This window comes from Coccomyxa subellipsoidea (genome assembly GCF_000258705.1).
Source record: "Coccomyxa subellipsoidea C-169, whole genome shotgun sequence".
Taxonomy (NCBI): Eukaryota; Viridiplantae; Chlorophyta; class Trebouxiophyceae; family Coccomyxaceae; genus Coccomyxa; species Coccomyxa subellipsoidea.
The window spans coordinates 884,870-902,169 of record NW_005178029.1 but is presented as its reverse complement, the minus strand read 5'-3'; the positions used below and the strand labels follow the sequence as shown (position 1 = coordinate 902,169).

The 17,300-nt window shown below is 53.0% G+C and overlaps 5 protein-coding genes across 5 annotated transcripts; 2 read left to right on the top strand and 3 right to left on the bottom strand.

Annotated features, from left to right (window-relative positions):
* Window positions 1–705: 705 nt before the first annotated feature.
* Window positions 706–2,231, top strand: COCSUDRAFT_67240 (hypothetical protein). Its single transcript, XM_005645289.1, has 4 exons — window positions 706–1,129; window positions 1,227–1,352; window positions 1,553–1,723; window positions 1,872–2,231. The coding sequence occupies exons 1-4, from the start codon at window positions 959–961 to the stop codon at window positions 1,956–1,958; spliced, it is 555 nt and encodes a 184-aa protein (XP_005645346.1). The 5' UTR covers window positions 706–958; the 3' UTR covers window positions 1,959–2,231.
* Window positions 2,230–6,322, bottom strand: COCSUDRAFT_18283 (hypothetical protein; the record flags this gene model as incomplete). Its single annotated transcript, XM_005645288.1, has 12 exons — window positions 2,230–2,478; window positions 2,634–2,813; window positions 3,007–3,172; window positions 3,272–3,444; window positions 3,560–3,655; window positions 3,899–4,221; window positions 4,358–4,522; window positions 4,708–4,952; window positions 5,179–5,420; window positions 5,610–5,785; window positions 5,870–6,044; window positions 6,137–6,322. 12 exons carry the CDS (start codon window positions 6,320–6,322, stop codon window positions 2,230–2,232), a joined length of 2,376 nt encoding a protein of 791 aa, XP_005645345.1.
* A 477-nt stretch (window positions 6,323–6,799) lies between these two features.
* COCSUDRAFT_57356 (alpha/beta knot) lies at window positions 6,800–8,371 on the bottom strand (the record flags this gene model as incomplete). Its single annotated transcript, XM_005645287.1, has 6 exons — window positions 6,800–6,813; window positions 7,077–7,261; window positions 7,499–7,637; window positions 7,744–7,888; window positions 7,987–8,116; window positions 8,367–8,371. The coding sequence occupies 6 exons, from the start codon at window positions 8,369–8,371 to the stop codon at window positions 6,800–6,802; spliced, it is 618 nt and encodes a 205-aa protein (XP_005645344.1).
* Window positions 8,372–9,134: 763 nt separating this feature from the next.
* Window positions 9,135–12,313, top strand: COCSUDRAFT_57355 (TPR-like protein; the record flags this gene model as incomplete). The annotated part of the gene is made up of 8 exons (XM_005645286.1): window positions 9,135–9,146; window positions 9,373–9,498; window positions 9,625–9,900; window positions 10,191–10,335; window positions 10,520–10,671; window positions 10,986–11,282; window positions 11,615–11,888; window positions 12,135–12,313. The coding sequence occupies 8 exons, from the start codon at window positions 9,135–9,137 to the stop codon at window positions 12,311–12,313; spliced, it is 1,461 nt and encodes a 486-aa protein (XP_005645343.1).
* A 568-nt stretch (window positions 12,314–12,881) lies between these two features.
* On the bottom strand, window positions 12,882–15,922 carry COCSUDRAFT_43706 (hypothetical protein; the record flags this gene model as incomplete). The annotated part of the gene is made up of 8 exons (XM_005645285.1): window positions 12,882–13,060; window positions 13,225–13,423; window positions 13,654–13,871; window positions 14,156–14,384; window positions 14,652–14,897; window positions 15,135–15,356; window positions 15,504–15,662; window positions 15,770–15,922. 8 exons carry the CDS (start codon window positions 15,920–15,922, stop codon window positions 12,882–12,884), a joined length of 1,605 nt encoding a protein of 534 aa, XP_005645342.1.
* Window positions 15,923–17,300: the final 1,378 nt, after the last annotated feature.

The window sequence follows — 17,300 nt, the reverse complement described above, 5'->3', positions numbered from 1 at the left end:
TCGCTCCTGCTGAGTCCCTCAGCCTAGCTTCACGCAGGCAACCTGACTGTTTTCCTGCTTCTGGCTGACTGCAGTGTCCAAAGGTCTGCAAACTGGGACTGGTGTCCCCCTCCAATGGAATTGAAGCCTCGGTATTCGTACAAGGCGCCAGGAGATCGTCTCCTGAGTGGCACACACATATTGTCTCAGCATAGACCATCTCCTCACCCTGTCGTGATGGTTCTAGGTTTATGTGCGAGCATGGGACGGTTAGGTGATAAAGACGTGGTATACACTATCAGTTCTGTTTTGAGGCCGCTTTCGTGCCCACAATCAATCTCAATTGGTGCACAGGTCAGCACGAACCTTGTGACTCATGCCACAGCACTTCCTCGCGATCTTGCTCAGAAATCGTGTCCAGATCATCGGCAGCATCGAACCAGACGTCCCCATCTGCATCAGTATCTTCAGCACTGCAGCCTGCGTTAGATGGGACCCGTTCATCGTTATCAGAGACAGCGTGCATGCTGATTCAGTCCTATTGAACTAAACCCCAAATAGATCAAGGTTATTGATTAAAGAAGCGACTGGGATTCTCACTGACTTACCTGTTCCCTTTTCTACGGAACATCACAGCACTTGTGGGATGACGTCATATCATCTGGGTGAGGAGGGGCAAACTTCATGGAAGGTGTTCCTTCATTCCCACTTCCCAGAGGACAATTACCCGGGACATCTTGGAGTTCTCAGATGAGAATGATAGCCTGAAGAGAGCGCATTGAGCTCAAGATAGAAACAGTCAACATATCAATGTGGCTGCTTATCCCTTGCAACCTTCGCTTTTGTCCTACGAACTCTTGGCAAAAATATGTCTATTTTGAGCACCTAAAATCCCAGCAAGAGATAGTCATCCAGGCATACTGAGTGGCGAAATTCACCCAGGAACGCCAACCCAGATCACTAGTGCAATTTTGTGCTCATGAGGACTCCCAAGCTCTTCTGCCAGCGCACGCTCTGCCCAAATCTCCAAGTGACCTCCGTAAGGCGGTACCAAAGAGCAGTCCGTTGCCAGTATGAGCTGGAGCGCATCACAAGGAGGGCACCGCCCCCTCCTCCTCCCCCGCCACCACCCCCAGCTGGACCCTCCAATGTAGTCAATCCACCTCTGCGTTATTTGTGAGCTCATTATCTACGACAGGATTGCCTGAAGGCTCAAATATGCGGCTGAAAATTTTTTGCTGGAGCAGGCTGATAGGCGGTTGTTGCTTGCGGGAGCAGCGGCTCTTGTTGTGGGCATTGGGGCTGCGACTGTGTTGGTGTCAGAAGAGAAAGGAGCAGCGGGCGACAGGAAGAAGGACTCAGATCCTTGGCTGGTAGGGGCACACGCATGCATGTCAAGTAGTCAGAATGCATTCATGCACCAATCTGGTAACTCACTCCTGCCGAAGGAGAATGGCCACAAGAAGAACATATGTGATGGCCCCCTATGGCCCTCCTGTCCCTCTTTGAGTTCCTGGAAGGAGTCCTGTCCGAGATTGGTCGGATATTCAGGGGCTGTCATGCTATTCTGCAGGAGCCAATGTTGGAGGCTAGACGGGCAAATGTCATGGAGAGAGATGGCACAGTTCTTGTGAGGAAGGCAAATGGCGACTGGCTCTTCCTGAGGAAGAGCCAGTCCAATCCGAAAGCCTTTGTGCTTGAGGGGGAGTATGGAGATAAGTACCTGCTGCAGCTGGACACAAAGGTAAGTAGACTCAAATTGCCCCTTGTATTGGCATGCAAGAATCCCAATCTGCCCCCCAACCTGGTAGGCAGTCTTGAGGGAAATGAAGCTGTGTGATTCTGTGATGCACTCAAATTGCTGACTGTGATGTCACCTCTTGCGCGTGCAGGTCAGCGCGCTCAGCATGGATGTCTTGCGGACTTTCTTCTCTAGGCACGAACAGTGGGAGCCCAAGCTGATCCCATACAGGAACTGACCAGTGAGAGGCGTAGCCAGCTTTTAGATGAGCGTTGTACATCATGCCTCAAATTTTGGAATCGTTCAACACAATTGGATGCTTAGGCACTTGTACATCCATATGCCCCACATGCAGAGACAGGAGGGCATGTTTAGCCCTGTGCTCATGTTCAGAACCGTCCCTGTGCTCCTGATGTGAATTTTTTTTGTGCATCGCCAAGATGTTTTATGGAATATTTAGGTGGTATATTTAGGAGGAACATCCGCAATTTTGTTACAACTGTGGCCTTTCACGTGTCGACAATCTCTGTAGGCTTCTCAGCTGTCTGACCCTTTTGGCCAAGGGCAGCAGCCACAAGCAGGGGCAGCTTCTCCTGAAGTTCTGCTGACTGGGACCCATCACCGGACCTGAGCATGCTCACCACATCTGCATGGAAGCTAGATAACAGATCATGAGTCTCCTCACTTAGTCCGCCCTTCAGGCACCCAATGACCCCGCTCAAAGCTCTTCCTGGCACGCTCACAGCGCAGCCATGCACCTGCAGCATATTTGCATAATTCGCCTAAGCAGCCAGCATCAATTTTCACCACACAATACCAGAAATTGCAGGCATGTGCGCAAGTTTCTTCCATCTGCATGCCACTGTGTTCATTGTGCATGTGGAGAAAATCTGAGGTAGGGTGAGTGCATCACCTGCATGACAAGGAGGGGCACAGCCAATGAGAGGGCAGTGGCAGGATCCGATTCCTGCTCAAGCTTGGCCTGCAGCGCTTGCCGCTGCGGTTGAAGAGCCGACCTCTCTGCCTTCTTGTCCAAGGGACGCAGCCGCACTCCTGCTGCCGATGCAGCTTCCTCCACAGCGCGCACCAAATCCTGCCGCATTCCCAGAATACGATGATAAATCTAGGTAGAAGTAGTATCACATCTTGTGCAAGGACCAGGTACGTCGAGAACACACAAAGACAAAATGTGTGCATTCTCTCTGGGCTCAATTTGGCACAAGACAAAGTCCAATACTTATGGCTCAAGACCTTGTTGAGCAGAGACATTAACAGGAGGGTCTCACCTGGGCGCTGCTGCCATTGAAAGCCTCCACTGCAGCTGTTGCTGGTCCCACTGTGTCTGAGGGCAGCCGCCGAAGCAGTGCTGTGCGGTCTGCAGCAGTCAGGCTCTCCTCCATAGACATCTCTGGCGCATCCTCTTGCTCAGCCTGATGGATCATACCAGAGATCCTGAGCATCCATGCAACTTTGCTGTACTTGCAACCAATGCTCTTGAAATATATGCCCTTGTAGTGTCACTAATGGGTCAAATGACATGCCTCTTGGTACGTGAGGAGGAAGTCCACAGCTTCTGTGCCAAGGCCCTTCAGCAGGTGCCGGTGCAGGATCTGCGCCGTAGCCTCGTCCTCTGCAAACGGCTTGATGCCATTTGCGTACAGCTGCAAACGTTCAAATGTCTCCTGCAGACTCTTGAGCAGTGTCTCCCGCCTCCTTCTCCGCGCCTGCAGGAAGAGAATGCGGTCACAATCTGTACTGCTCAATACCTTGCATGCCTCACAGCAGGCAAGACAGCGTCGATCGTGGCAGAACTTCAAGCATTCAACCCGAGCTCATCACCTCTGCTCCTGCGCTGAAGACAGCCGTCAATGTCTTCTCGTATTCTGTGAGCGCTGCTGGCCTCACAACGGCTGCCAGAGCCCCAGGCAAGCCCTCCTCCACTCCAGCGCCCTCCACCTGCATTGCAAAGGCAACCGTGTTACTGCTGTACGCAGTATGAGACATCAGGAATGCTACTGGCCATAAGTAACAAGGAGCACATGTGAGCAGCACAAACCGGGAAGACCTGGCAAAGGCTCAGGTATCAAGGGGTTACTCGAGTTGAGATTGGGAACCCCTCATGTTGGTAATATGGTGTTTATTTTCCCCTTGAGTATACAGTATATATTTTATCACAACCGATGCTCTGTTAGCAGGACGCGCCTCAGGCAGCCACTCCAGCACTTTGTCAGTCAGCGCATCCAGGCTGAGCAGCTGCGCAGCAATTGCCGCATTCGTGTTGGCGGCGGCCGCCTTCCCCCGGCCGGTTGACGGCTGCGCCGCGGCTGACGCAGCGCCTGATTTGGCGCCAGCTGCCTTGCCCGGCGGCGGCCCCTTGCCACCCTGCTTTTTCCCCTTTGGCCCCTTCTTCCCCTTAGCCGCCTTGCTGCTGCGGCTCCAGTCATCGTCGCTGTTATTGTCTTCCTCCACTGCGGCCTTCTTTTGAGCAGTGGTTTGCTTTCCTGAGACAGGGCAACCTGGCTGAGCAAATGATATAGTATCCATGTGGCAAGGAACAATATGGTAAGGATACAATATATACCAAATGTGAAGGTACACCGGGACAGATAAAGAATTCAGCAGTGCAGGTGCATTCACCTGTTTCGCTGGTAGAGGTGGCAGCGGTGGCAGAGGATGCAGTGCGCTGCTTCAGAGCCTCTTCTGCAGCTCTGCGGGCCTCTGCTAGGGAGCGCTGCTTCAGCCCTTCCAAGAAAGCACCGCTCACCACACAGCTCTCCGCTAGCAACTGTCCTTTGTCCGCTCCTTGGGCCTTGGACTCTGTGCATGCAAGCATTTGATGTGGGACAGTTGCACACTCTCAACCTCTGTACTCGGGCGAAAACGTCACTGAACACCAAGGTCGTAAAACCTTGTCTTGCTTACTTTTAATGTGCTACAACAACGCAACAGTGAGCTGAAATGCATGCACTCATGCATATGCTCCTTACCTAGCGCTTTCACAGAGGGGCATTGTGCGAACAGATCTGCTGCGTCACTGGCTGAAAGGACGCTGGGGACCAGGGGCAGGCAGTCCACCCAGCTACTGCTTTCCAGAGCCTCCTCGACCGCCGCGTCCAGCTGTTGTATGAGGGACGGCGCTGCAAATGCTGTCTGCAGTGGGATGCCATCTGGAAAGAGGGCCTCAAGGTGCGCTCGCGCATTGGCCACCCCCAATTTCGCCACAGTGTCATATCTGCGCAAAGACCACCAATCCCACTAACACAAAAGGGCAATTAATCTACGAGTGTGCACACCACAAGTAGGGGCCACCAATGAAATTAAACATTTGGAATTAGACCAGTCTGGCATCACCTGCTCGTCCTGCACGGTGTGGCAAAAAACTTGCACCGGCATCTGATATGTGCTGCAAAGCAATGCATTCAACACAACAGAATTTCACATACATTCAGGTGACTCACCCAACATAGCTGTTTTGCCTGTAGAAGCTGACGATGGAGTCCTGCTGGCGGCGCAGGTAGATGGCAGGTACCCATGATGTGGCGCCGCCGCGCAGCTGCCCCTGGATAGCACCCTCCGCAGCCAGCTCCTCCACAATGGGGGTCACCATCTGCGCAGCTGGGCTGGTGCCCCCCAGCTCCAGGCTTTTCTTGAGGCTCGCTATCTGCACCGGCATGCAGCAGCCGCGCAGCGCGCCCCGTAGCTGCATGGAGCACACTTGCATCATGATGGGCTCTGAAATGCCTCAGATACATTCTATGAAGAGTCTCCTGGGCTCCTTGTCATCTCCATGTTTAATGTGGATGATGCCTTTTGGCCTTGCTCGAATGCTCGGTGCAAATAACCTTGTCAGGCTTTTGGGGATGGGTGCAACATGAATGGCGAAGGGCACCTGCGCCTTTATGCGGGCGATGTAGGCCGGGGTGAAGATAAGGCCAGACTCCAGTCTGCCCTGCACCAGTGTGCCCATGCGAGGGGTGATGATGGATAGCACCAGGTCTCCAGCCAGCTGGAACTGACGCGCCAAGTTGCTGATCGCGACCACACCCGATTCCTGCGGTGCCAGCACTGTTTTTCAGTCCTCCTTTGTACTCTAGTGTCAGTCATGTGTGGGCTGAAGGTTCAACGCTCCAGTAGGATTTGAGATATGACTGGGCATGCGTGCCTTCAGTGTCTCATTGACTTCCACTGCGAGGCTGTCAAAGTAGGACAGAGTAATGAGGTCTCCTTGAATGCGCTGCAGGGAGCCGTTGCTGCTCTTAATGGCAAGATCAGCTTGTCTCTCACAATGAACAAGATCCACTCCTACAGCTGCCGGAAGATCAACCTGTGCATGCATATCCCCTTTAGCGTTTTGATGACCATGGTCTCCGGATGTCTACCTTTGACAAACTCGTGACATTCTCAAACGCCACATACCAGAGCGATTCTGCCGCCAGATTCCTCGACAGCCTCCAGAATCTGCTTTTGCAGATGCTCTGGAGTGAGGTACTCCCGTCCATCCAAAGTGTGCAGAAGGCCATCACTGAGCAGTCCTAGCTTCTGCAGCTTGTTGATGAGCTCCACAACATTTCTCTCGTTGAGCCTCACCTTCAGGACAATCATGCAGGATGTCAATTATTGGAGAATTATGAGTTGGTGGTTTCAGTCTGTCTGATGGCGGATGGGCAATGCGTACCACAGACTTTTCCTCCTGAGTCGTCTGCAGAGCAGACATCAACTCTTCGATGGAAAAATTCTCCATTGTAAGTCAGAGGATGCAACAATCTGAATTTTATGTAGATATTGCAGACTAAAGAGTGTCTGGCTTTATGAATGTGCTGGGCCCGGCAGCCATAAATTTTCCCATCAGATACCGCACAACGTTGTCAATGCTGATAGACACCCGAGGCAATTTCAATGCAGTTCCAATGTCAGGCAAATTGCTTAGGAGTGTGGACTTCAAGCAGATTACAGAAGGTGAGTCATCCCAGCTCCATGCAGCTTCCTCTGCAGATTTGAGGCGCATGCTGGTCTCTTGCATGTCACATATTTTTGTTGTGCAAGTATACGGCATGATCACATGTGCACAGCCTGAAAACATTACGAGACGGTGTCTGCACGCGGCGCCGGCCAGCCGGCCAGCTTCGGCGTGCGCATCCAACTTGGACTCGGAGTCACCGGTAATAAATGGCCAACGTACTTAACTACTGAAATACATGTGCCGCTGTTCAGTAATCACTTAGAGAATGCTACAATCTAGACCTTGGTGGAGCATTTAATTCAGTCCATTTCCTGCACTGTATTTCGCTCTGTCGGAAGACTTTCATTGAGCAGCTCCAGTGGAGGCACTGGCAGCACCTTCACTCCATTGAGACACCTGGGTCACAGAGCGTGGCTGCGGCAAGCATAGCCAGCGCAGCAGTCTCTACTCTCAGCCAGTTTGGGCCCAGCCCCACAGGCTTTGCACCAGCAGCAATGAGCGCTTCCAGCTCCTCAGGAGTGAAGTCGCCCTCCGGTCCGATCAGCAGCAGCCCTGGCTTGGCATCAGGCAGACTGGCCTGCCTGAAAGCCGCAGCTTCGTCCCTCAGAACTTGAGCCACAGGCGGAGCTCCTTCCAAACCCACGAGAGCCAAGGGAGCTGCTGCCACAAGCTCTGCCAGACTGTTGGTATGAAGCGGCCTCCTCATCACCAATGTGTGAGCCCTGCGCAGTATGCATGCATGCTTATGCATATCCTAGAAATTTTCGAGACACACTGGCGGTGAAAGTTTGGCAAAGACAGAAACAAACGGCCCCCACCTGAGGCATTGCTTAACGGCTGCCTGCGCCACACGATGCCACCGCTTTTGCCGGGACTGGTTTGGGGTTTCCACATCTTCCAGTTCCTCCTCGCTGTCCTCATCTATGGTTGCAACCTCTATGACCACCTGCTTCCGCCCTGATACATATAACATGTCCTCAGGCACCAAACTTCTCACGGAGAGCTTCTGACATACACTTGTCTACGACTGCAAGTCTGGCAGAGCCCACTGCCCTTCACCCACCTAGGTGAGGAGATCTCACAGAGAGGATGGGCCGCAGGCCCCATGCACCCATCTCTGTGCACTTCTCCACGAGCCAGTCTGCGCGACCACCTTTCAGGCTGAAACAGGCCGCCACCACCTCCCATTTTGGCCCTTGCCACTCCACCTGCCAAAATGCTGCACATGTGAGAAGTGGCATTCAAGGTGCTGCGCTTGTAGATAGTGCATACCGAGGCACCTGCTCTGTCCAAAAACAGAGCACACCTGTCTCCTGTTCTCCATGGTCTCCACGTAAGCTTTGTTGTTGTGCGCGATGCCTCGCAGCTCCGCCAATGCAAGGCCTCCGTTCCCATCACACACCTCCAGCTTGGCCCCTTCTCGCAGCCGCAACACTCTGCGCACAACATGCTACTAATGCATGCAAGAATCTGCATTGAAAGGAAGTCATCAGCATACATTGCTATCTGTCAAATCACCTGAGTGCATGATGAGTTTCATCCGTGTTCAGCTGGAAAGTGGTCCCGGCACAGGAGTCCTTGAGAAGATCTTCAGGAACATAGAAGCGAGGCGGACGCTTTGATGAGACGATCTGCACACGCCAGAATTTAAAAGTGGTCCAAAGATATGAATCATGGATCATACACCCCATCCTCTGCAAAGCATGCCCATGTCGGCCTCAGACTAAAATAACACTTGCCTGAGGGCCTTGTGCGCCAGAAGCTGCTTGACAACCAAAGTAGTTTTTTCTTACGACAACAAGGGCATTTGTCAGCCCTTGCACGCTTGAAGCTCTAGGGAAATGTGACTCTGGCCGGCTCCTTCCAAGGAGAAAAGCTGCGCCAGCAAGCTGCCGAGTTAACATGGATCAGCACTGCCAAAGTTGTAGATTACTGGCGCTGTTGGATGGACATTCGCGCCTCATGTTTGCTACACAAACAAATAACAAGTAAAAAAAATGAAGGAGATTTCCGACACTATGAGATTTTCGTTCCGCGTTCCGGCACCAAGCCCAAGAATTCTTGGATATCTTGTCAACTGCCGAATAACGATGCCTTGTAAAGATATGCTAAGATCCCAATGTATTCTGCATAATTCCAAGTAATTTCACAATATTGGAGCGTGTTTTGCTCAATGTATGTTGATAGATCAGCTACCATCTCCAGACAGCTATTCTTGTAATGGGCACTTCGTGACGCATTAAAGTTTTGAAATGAGTGCTTTCAGAGATCTTGTCATGGGTCAGGGCTGCACACCCGAGAGTGCACCCACAGGGAACAATCCGTTGGCCAAGCTGTTCACAGGCTTATTGGACAGCAAGCAAAAACACGAGCAGCTCGCACAGTTGCCGGATTTAAGAATCACTAGTACAGACAGGGAGAAGATCGCCAGTAGGGCAAGTGTTGTGACTCGCCATGTGTTCCCAGGTGAGCATATCACTGCCCACCAAGTTCTTAGGAGACAATATTCTTTTGCACTAATGCCCTGCACAGTCTGCTGGTTGTGCTGATAATCTACTTTTCTGATGCACCAGATGCCAGCAAGGAGTTTCAGGCAGAGCAGGTGCAGTCATTCCTGCGCTCCTTGGATGGAGGTGAAGGGCCGAGCTGGCAGGACGACCAAAAATACCATCAGTTCTTTGCACCATCACAGCCACCGGGGCATCCCCGAGAGGCCTGGGCAGATGAGTTTGGCGCCCACCCCTCTGCGCACGCAACACCCTTCAAAGCACCCATGGGCACAGCTGGACCCTCGACACAATGGGCAAATGAGTTCCAGGTGAAGTCCGGCTGTGCAACATCTACTTCCGTTTTGCAGTGCGCAAGCACACTTCCAAGCATGAGTTCTCGTCTTTTGATCCATAAATTTAGAGCTTGAATTCTGGCAAGTGTGTATGACATGCAGAGGCGGGAACACTCCTCAGGGCACCCTTCAGCCTGGGCAGAGGAGTTCCGGGCTGGTCCCTCGCATGCGCCAATGGCCAATCTGACCCTCAACAACAGCAGCCAGGCGCCTTCAGCATGGGCAGCAGACTTCTTGGGCAGCAGAGGCCAAAATTTGCACCAACCACATGGCGACATGAGCCGCTCAGGGCACGGCAGCCAGTGGGCTGAGCAGTTTGCAGACGCCCGACCTAAGAGCGAGCAATGGGTGGACGAATTTGCCGCCCACGCTGCACAGGTGACCAGATCAAACCAGATTCCCCTAGACCGCCCTTGGTGGTAAATAATCAGATCATAGACTTCTGCAGTAGAAATGTCTCTTTCTAATCCGCCCAAGCCAGAGGAGCGCCAGATATAGTGCCCAACCCTATTATGGCCTGCCCAAATCCAAATTGGGCTGCAAAGAGGCGTTGGGGAGCTCGTTTCGACAGCAAATCCGTAAATAGATGAGAGTCGAGACTATAATGTTCAAGCAAGTGCCTGTGTGCGATCACTCTAGTCGTGACCTTGCTGTGTCCTGTCACCCAGGAGGTGCAGTCTTCTCTGACGCCTGAGCAGCGCAAGGCCATGCGCGGCCCATCAGCTAAGGATCCTGTCGAGGATGACGACGCCGCCAGCTGGGTGCACCAGTACAACGAAGAACTCGCCAGGCCCTCAACCAATGCCTTAGAATGTGCGCTGTGAACTTTTTCGTGGGGCAAAACATAAGCCTCAGTGTTTCCACTTTGTGCTTTTGAGAGCTGTACCTTCTTATGGGGGCTCTACGTGAATCTGGAAATTGGAGAACTCAAAAGGCACGTGGACTTTTGGGTTGTGTGATTTGAATCATGCTGATATTATGACTGGCTGTGCTTCAGTTGACATGGGCGAGCTGGAGGCCAGTTGTGCGCTGATGCCAGCACAGGACAATCCTTACAGCGCGCATGCGCTGCCGCTGCAGATTGCTCAGCAGATGGAGCGAGAGGGACGCCTCAGGGCGGCCGCTCTGGCCTACGAAGCTGCAGCACGGGTGAGCCCCACATTCTCAGCCTCATCTGCCTTAATATTTCCTGTACTTACCACGCACCGATGCAAAATTGGAGAAGCAGACGTTCTGCAATTCTAGAGCGCATCAATTACAGGCATGCGTACGCGGCGTGCTGTCAAGAAGGAGTCAAGAATATACTTCAAGACCTGAACAAAGGAAGGAGCATACAGATGCACTGAGCATATTGAGAACATACTGGTCTGGATAAGGAGGGAGTCGGAACGTACAAAAAGGGACTCAAAACATATTCAAATTGTTTGAACAAACCGCCCATTCTGTTTGATGGTGCCCTGCAGGTGGCTCCGCTGAATAGGGAAGCATGGTGGCGGCTAGGGAGGTGCCGGCTTGAGCTTGAGGATTTCAGGGGAGCATGTGGGCCTTTCACCCACACGCTGAAAGGCTGGCCCACACACCCAGCCAATGGGGCGGCCTGGAGGTCACTTGTGCAGGCCGCGCTGGGCGCAGGCCAGAAAGAGCAGGCCTCAAACGCTCTCCAGGGGTGGCTGCACAGCCTTGCTGGCGGCGCAGACGCTGCAATGGCGCTGGGTGGCGGCGGCCGCGTGAATGTCAAAGAGCTGCAGGCTGAGCTCCTGGTGAGCTTTGAGCCTTCCCATGGTTCTGCCATGCTCATTCTGCTCAACGCATCCGCAGCACACGACGTGGCACGTTGCTGTCTCGAGAAAGTAACTTTTGTTGACGAGAGAATGCATTCTAGATGGCCATGCAGCATGCGCACTGGTACTGCTGTTGCCAGATTTCGTAAGTTTTGTTGCTGCATGCTTTAAGAGCCAGTACAGGATCGGTGCATTCCAGAAGACTCTGCAAGTGACCTTAGAAGTGCCCAGATACACCTCTTTGTTGCACAGCAATTGTGCATGAAGCAGGCACATTTGGCTGCCGCTGAGCATGTTCTTGGGCGGTGCAGAGGAGGGCAGAGGCAGCGCCGGGAGAGGTGCTGGCATGGGAGATGCTGGGCTACCTGCACAGCCTCCGCGGCGAGCACGCAGCGGCCACGGAGGCATTTGGCAAGGCCGTCGTGACAGGCGCGGGCCAGGACAATAACGCGCTGTGCCTACTTGGCAGCTCCCTCAGCCAGCAGAAGCAGCACTCCCAGGCCGAGCGCGTGTTCAAGGCAGCCACGGCGTCGTCCGAAGCCACCCGCGCCTGGGCCGGCCTGGCCAGATGCCAATGTGCACAGGGTGCGCACCGATCATTATTTGTTGTCAGTGAAGAATGTGGTCAACCTGAGGGAGGCGAAATCTTAGTAAGGAGTCAACAGGTAATGCCGGTGGAAGCTTATAGTGCTTTTAAGTGGGTTCTTGTGGAATATTTATCTTTATATGGACTTGCTGTTCCTTTGGAGGGGAGCTGTGTCTTGTCTTACAAGGGCTGCAAGGTGCAAGCTCTGCTCATGTGTATTGCTGATGTTTTAACTGTTGGCGCAGGGAAATATGGGGAGGCAGTCCAGAGCTACAGCAGGGCGTTGGAGCGCCGCCCGGACACCACATCCCTGTGGGACAGTTTGGCTATGGCGCTCACTGCCCTGGGCCGCATGGACAAGGCGGATGCTGCAGCCAGGCAGGATCCAATCGTCCTCAGGCCAGACAGTGTCAAAGCTATGTAATATTGGGTAAGGAAGTGAGGAATGCCAAGATAATCTGGGCTTGATTGGGCAGGTACAAGTGTAATTTTGGATCCTGTATTTCTATGCCCAGATACTCGGGGTTTAAGTGTGTAAGTACAAGTGTATTTTTGGAAACTGTACTCCAAGACCGAGTCAGGTCATTCAGTTGTACAGCCTGAGGCTCCGGAGGTAAATTCTACAACTGATATCACACAACCTTTCTGCTGCATATTTATTAAAAGGCTATCACTCGTCTCGCAAAAGCGGAATGCAGACATCGTTGTGTGCAGAAGGAAGAAGGCCAAGAATGCAAGAGACATGGGAAAGGACCTTTTCAACTTGAAAACGTATTCTAGCCTCCTCTAGGTCTCTTGCTATACTGTCGCATTGGCGGTCTTATTACAAAGGTGCAAGGAGTTTCTGTTATGTCCTATGGGTGCTCCGTGTGCCTTGCAATGCCATGCAGACCAGCATTTTGCTCACAGTCAATGGAGTCAGCCTCCTTGTCAGGGCCATGTAAGCGTTGCGCATCCCACTGTACAATGCAGAAGTTGGACTGCACACATAATCAAGCACCAGTACTTTTGGTATCTGCATCCTCATCCATTGGCTGCGGCTGAACCGGCGGGTGAGGCTCTGAAGGATCCTGATCCCCACAATCATGCATCGCAACTGGGGCTGGCTCCAGCAGTTGCTGTGGCAGCAAGGGCTCTGGAGCCGCAGGTGCATCCTCGCTTCCTTTCGCATCTGCAATGCAGTCACAACGCAACCAATTTTAGATTTAAAGGAATGCCTCAAAGATCTGCTGAGCATATCAGCCCTACCAGAGATCGACAAAGAAACAGAACCTGACAAAGTCATCGCAGTGTTCGATATGCAGTGTTGACACACAGAGCAAAGATGGGATGTACCTGTCTGGGACGAGGGCTGCTCAGGAGCCCCTGAGCTCTCTTGCTGCACGGCGGCTGCTTGGTTCCCAGACAGCTTCTTTGGCAGGGGCACCTTGAAGCCGTCTGGCGTCACATTCTGCTCTGTGGGCGTCTGGGATGCAGCCTCGCCCGTACCCGCCAGCTGCCTCTGCTGCTGCAGTGCCGCACTGCCCAGCGCAGCCTGCACAGACATCCACACAATCTGACGCAGCTGCTACAAAACGCCACTTCTTCTCTCTGCAACAGTCGCTCCATTTTAGCACAGTCTGAAGTTGAACATTCAATCCCCATTGTGCACAACATCGCGACAGGTGAATATACCTTGGGAGCAATGTGAGATCGCTGTATCCCAGATTTGCATCAGAATAGTTTCTGAGAAACCACTGAAGATGAGATGGTGGGTTGCCTCACCGGGAGAGGGAAGGCGGAGGTGCTCTCTTTGGGCGGCAGGTACAGGCCCAGTGGGCTGGGTGTGTAGACTCGGATGGGTGGCAGCTGCCCGGGAGTGCCGATGGGGGTGCTGCTATCGGCAACCTGCACAGGCGGCGGCGGGCCCATCAGCCCCGTGTCGCTGTTCTGGCGCGAGGCCCCCCTGTGGCGCTTGCCTGGAGCCTTGAATGCGCGGATGCCTGCACACCAGCACCCTTTAAATTACTTGCAGCACAAAAGGGAGTGGAGCAGCGGCTGCTTAAATATTGCCTGCAGCATACTCGCGCATGAAGCCGTGACTCCAAAGTTGATTCTCATAGAAAGCCAGGTGGCGCTTGACGCCCATTGACAGCAATAACAAATGACGGCACCAGCATCAACGAAAGAAAGCGCATCAATCTCAAGGGGCATGCACATAATAATAATTGTGCAAACCTGATAATTTCTCAAGAAAAATAAGGTGGCAGAGCAGGCGTGACCCCACCTGTGCCGACTAGCAGGCCGGGCCAAGAGGTGGGCGGGTCAGCCGGGTGCAGGCACACGTGGCAGAAGTGCTGAAGCTGCCGCAGCGTCAGCGCATCCGCCACGCTCAGGTCCAAATTCAGCTCCTCGCCAACGTTGTTTGCGGCCCCCGGGTAGCGCGCCAAAATGATGGCGATCGCCTGCTCGTACTGCTCCCCGCTCAGCCGCGCCATCTGCTCCAGCAGCTGCCTCTGCACGCACCACCACTTCTTCCTCGGCTGACTGTTCCTAAGAATTTCCTCAGCTGAGTGCCCACGCAGATGCAGCTCTCGCAGCAGACTCATTGCGCCATCAAGTGAGCTTGCCAGGAGATTGGAACTTGATCCCGAAGCAGCGAGCGAGACACCAGCAGAAGCAGGGATTCCAGGTGTTGATGTGCACATGCTGCAACCTACATCAGAATCGTACTTAAAGCCCATGAAGAGGAAGCAGGCGTACGATGCCAGATAGGGGCGCACCTTTGCGGAAATGGACATGGGCTGGCAGGCGGCAGCGGCGAGGCTCTTGGACTCGGCAATGCGCGCCTCGAGCGTCTCAAAGTGCCCCTTCAGGCGCGCCGCCTCGCCGCGCAGCGCTTCCCCGGCTCGCGCGTTGGCGCTCTCGCTCAGGCGCTCGCGCACAGCCGCCTCATCGCTGCGGCTTGCCACCTCCGCCTCGATCAGCTTCGGCACCACCACCGAGTTCCACTTGTCCTCAAACCTTGCCTGCAGGTCATGGGATGTGCCTCTGTAAGGATTCTCCGACAACTTCGCACCACAACGCCTGCCAACTATGGAGCAAATACTGAGTGAGTTAATTCAGTCAAATCGTTAAAAGGGCTGCAATTCCTTGGTTCACTTTAGACGGTGCTTGAACTCTCACATTTCAGCCAGAAATCACCCCTGCTGGCATTCCCAATGAGCAGCTGATGCATGCGCAAATGGAGCGGAAGTGAAACTCACGAGGAGGGTGCTGGCCATGACATAGACGTCAGTGCCGGGCGGGTTGTAAGTATGTGCATTCGCAAAGACTAGCCGGAAGTCTGCCGCAAACTCTGCAGGGGTGGCGTACTGGCCGCCCTCCACCTTCCTCTTCACCCACTTCAGGTCCATGGGGCTCTTGACCACATTCAGGTAGTCTGCATACCGGGCTAAATCCACCGGATCAGCAAATGGCCAGGCCCACTGCAAATAACGACACACATAAACTCAGCTTGAGGATGAGATGAAAGGCTTGGCTTGTCGTCTCATGAAGGCTCGTCATGAGCACTACAAACATATGCCTGAATCATCTGGTGCAAGACTCATCTGGATGTCAAGACTGAAACGCACCTTGTGCGCCAGGATGCTCTTGAGGACTGACATGCACTGCTTGCTCACGATGTCTGCCAGTCTCAGCTTCTGCAGCTGCGCCATACGCTCCCTGTCAGCAGGTGTGGGCTCCTTTGGCGGTTCTTGCTGGGGTATGCACGCGTGCCTTGCTCGAGCCACCTGCTCAGGCCAAGGAAAGGTCACCATCCGATTTATTCCTGCGCCCTGAAGCGTGAGGTCAGTGATGACGCCTCACACAGGCACACTTGTCGCTGCACACTGCGCACCTCCTGTGTCAGAAGCTCCACTTCTGCTGATATCTGTGCAAGGTTTCTCTTGAGTTCCCAACACCGCTGTTGCTCAATCTCCATAGCATGTCTTTTCCGTCTGAGGGAGCGTTTGGTGGCCTCATCGTCGGGATTGATAGCTGTATCTGCCATTGCCACCACTTGGAAACTGATATTAAATTGATCAGACGGCCTCCTTGTGCCAGAAGATGTTTTTTGGCCCCTGCACAACAGCGCAAGAGAAACTGGTCTGAGAGACTGTGAGCTCCCAAGAATCAGAACATAACAGCACAAAATAATAGAAGATTGCAATAGAGACCAACAAGTAAGCAATTAATTGTCGAAATGAAGGTGCACAAACCTTCAATCAGAAGACCTGTCCAACCAACAATTCAAGGTTTCCGCAAGATCGATTCGAAATGCTGTATCAGGCAGATATATGCATCATCTTATGCCACCGATGCAGCACCTGACGCTCAGGAACAATGCAAGTTGGGAAAATCACTCTGGGAGAGCTACATCCGCAGAGCGACACAGGGCGCACGCCAGCAGTGCATGGATGGTTTCAACAGAAGCAAATAACAGCAAGGTGAGTTCCGAGCAAGTGAGACGAGAAAGCTTTCTGTAGATACCGGAAACAAAGAATGCTACTGCATTACTGATACATTGATCCCTGTGGGATGTAGCCCTGCGCAGGGATTTGATTGCTAGGGCTACATCTCCATATGGATGCATCGTTCACTCAATGCTGGAAACTTTACTCAAGATATGGATTTATACCATAAGAACGATACTAGATTGAGTTGAGATTCACTTATCTGCTGAGATCACTGCGGGAAAGGTTTTCATATTTCAACGATCTTGATAGTAAAGTGTGCTAAATTTCGAGGACGATGTCTGGCAAGACGGAAGCTGAGCTCGCTCTGCAGCGAAAATACGAGCTATTGCGCAAAAAAAAGGTACTTGCAGTGATTGCTTTTGGCTTGTTCCTGTGCTTCTGACTTGTGCACACCTGTCAAGAGACACATTGAACACTCAAATTTCATTTGATTTTAGGAGGAGAAAGCGAAGCAGCAATTGAATAAGAAGAACGAGGAGCAGCAAGCACAGAAGTCTGCCGCATCACAAGGCCTGCAGAAATCAGTCCAAGCCACAGCAGCCAAAGCAGAGGAGGCCGCGCCATCAAAGCCTTTGACACCACATGAGAAGGCTCTTCAGGTCCAATCGTGTCACCTTTGGCATTTCCAGAGCCATGTTGAGCAATTTTAGTTGGTGATGCATTTGTTGACAGCTTGGGACGATTCCCTGTGGGTGGTGCAGGCACTGAAGAGAGCTTCTAAAGGTGGGGTGGGAGCAGGAGACAGATCATCCGGAGCGGCCAGCAGAAGTGGGGTCCAATCTCAGCGACCATCTGGTTCTCTCACGCAGACTAAGCAAGCTGGCCCGTCCAGGTACAGTTGCTAACGCCCATGGCGCTTTAGCTGGACATTCATGCATGCATCTGCAGCGATTGGATTCTTCGCCACTGTTC

Coding starts and splice junctions, on each gene's coding strand:
- COCSUDRAFT_67240 (XM_005645289.1), top strand. CDS start 959: ATGAGGACTCCCAAGCTCTTCTGCCAGCGCACGCTCTGCCCAAATCTC. Junction 1,353..1,552: donor AGGACTCAGATCCTTGGCTG/GTAGGGGCACAC, acceptor GCTATTCTGCAG/GAGCCAATGTTGGAGGCTAG. Junction 1,724..1,871: donor TGCTGCAGCTGGACACAAAG/GTAAGTAGACTC, acceptor TTGCGCGTGCAG/GTCAGCGCGCTCAGCATGGA.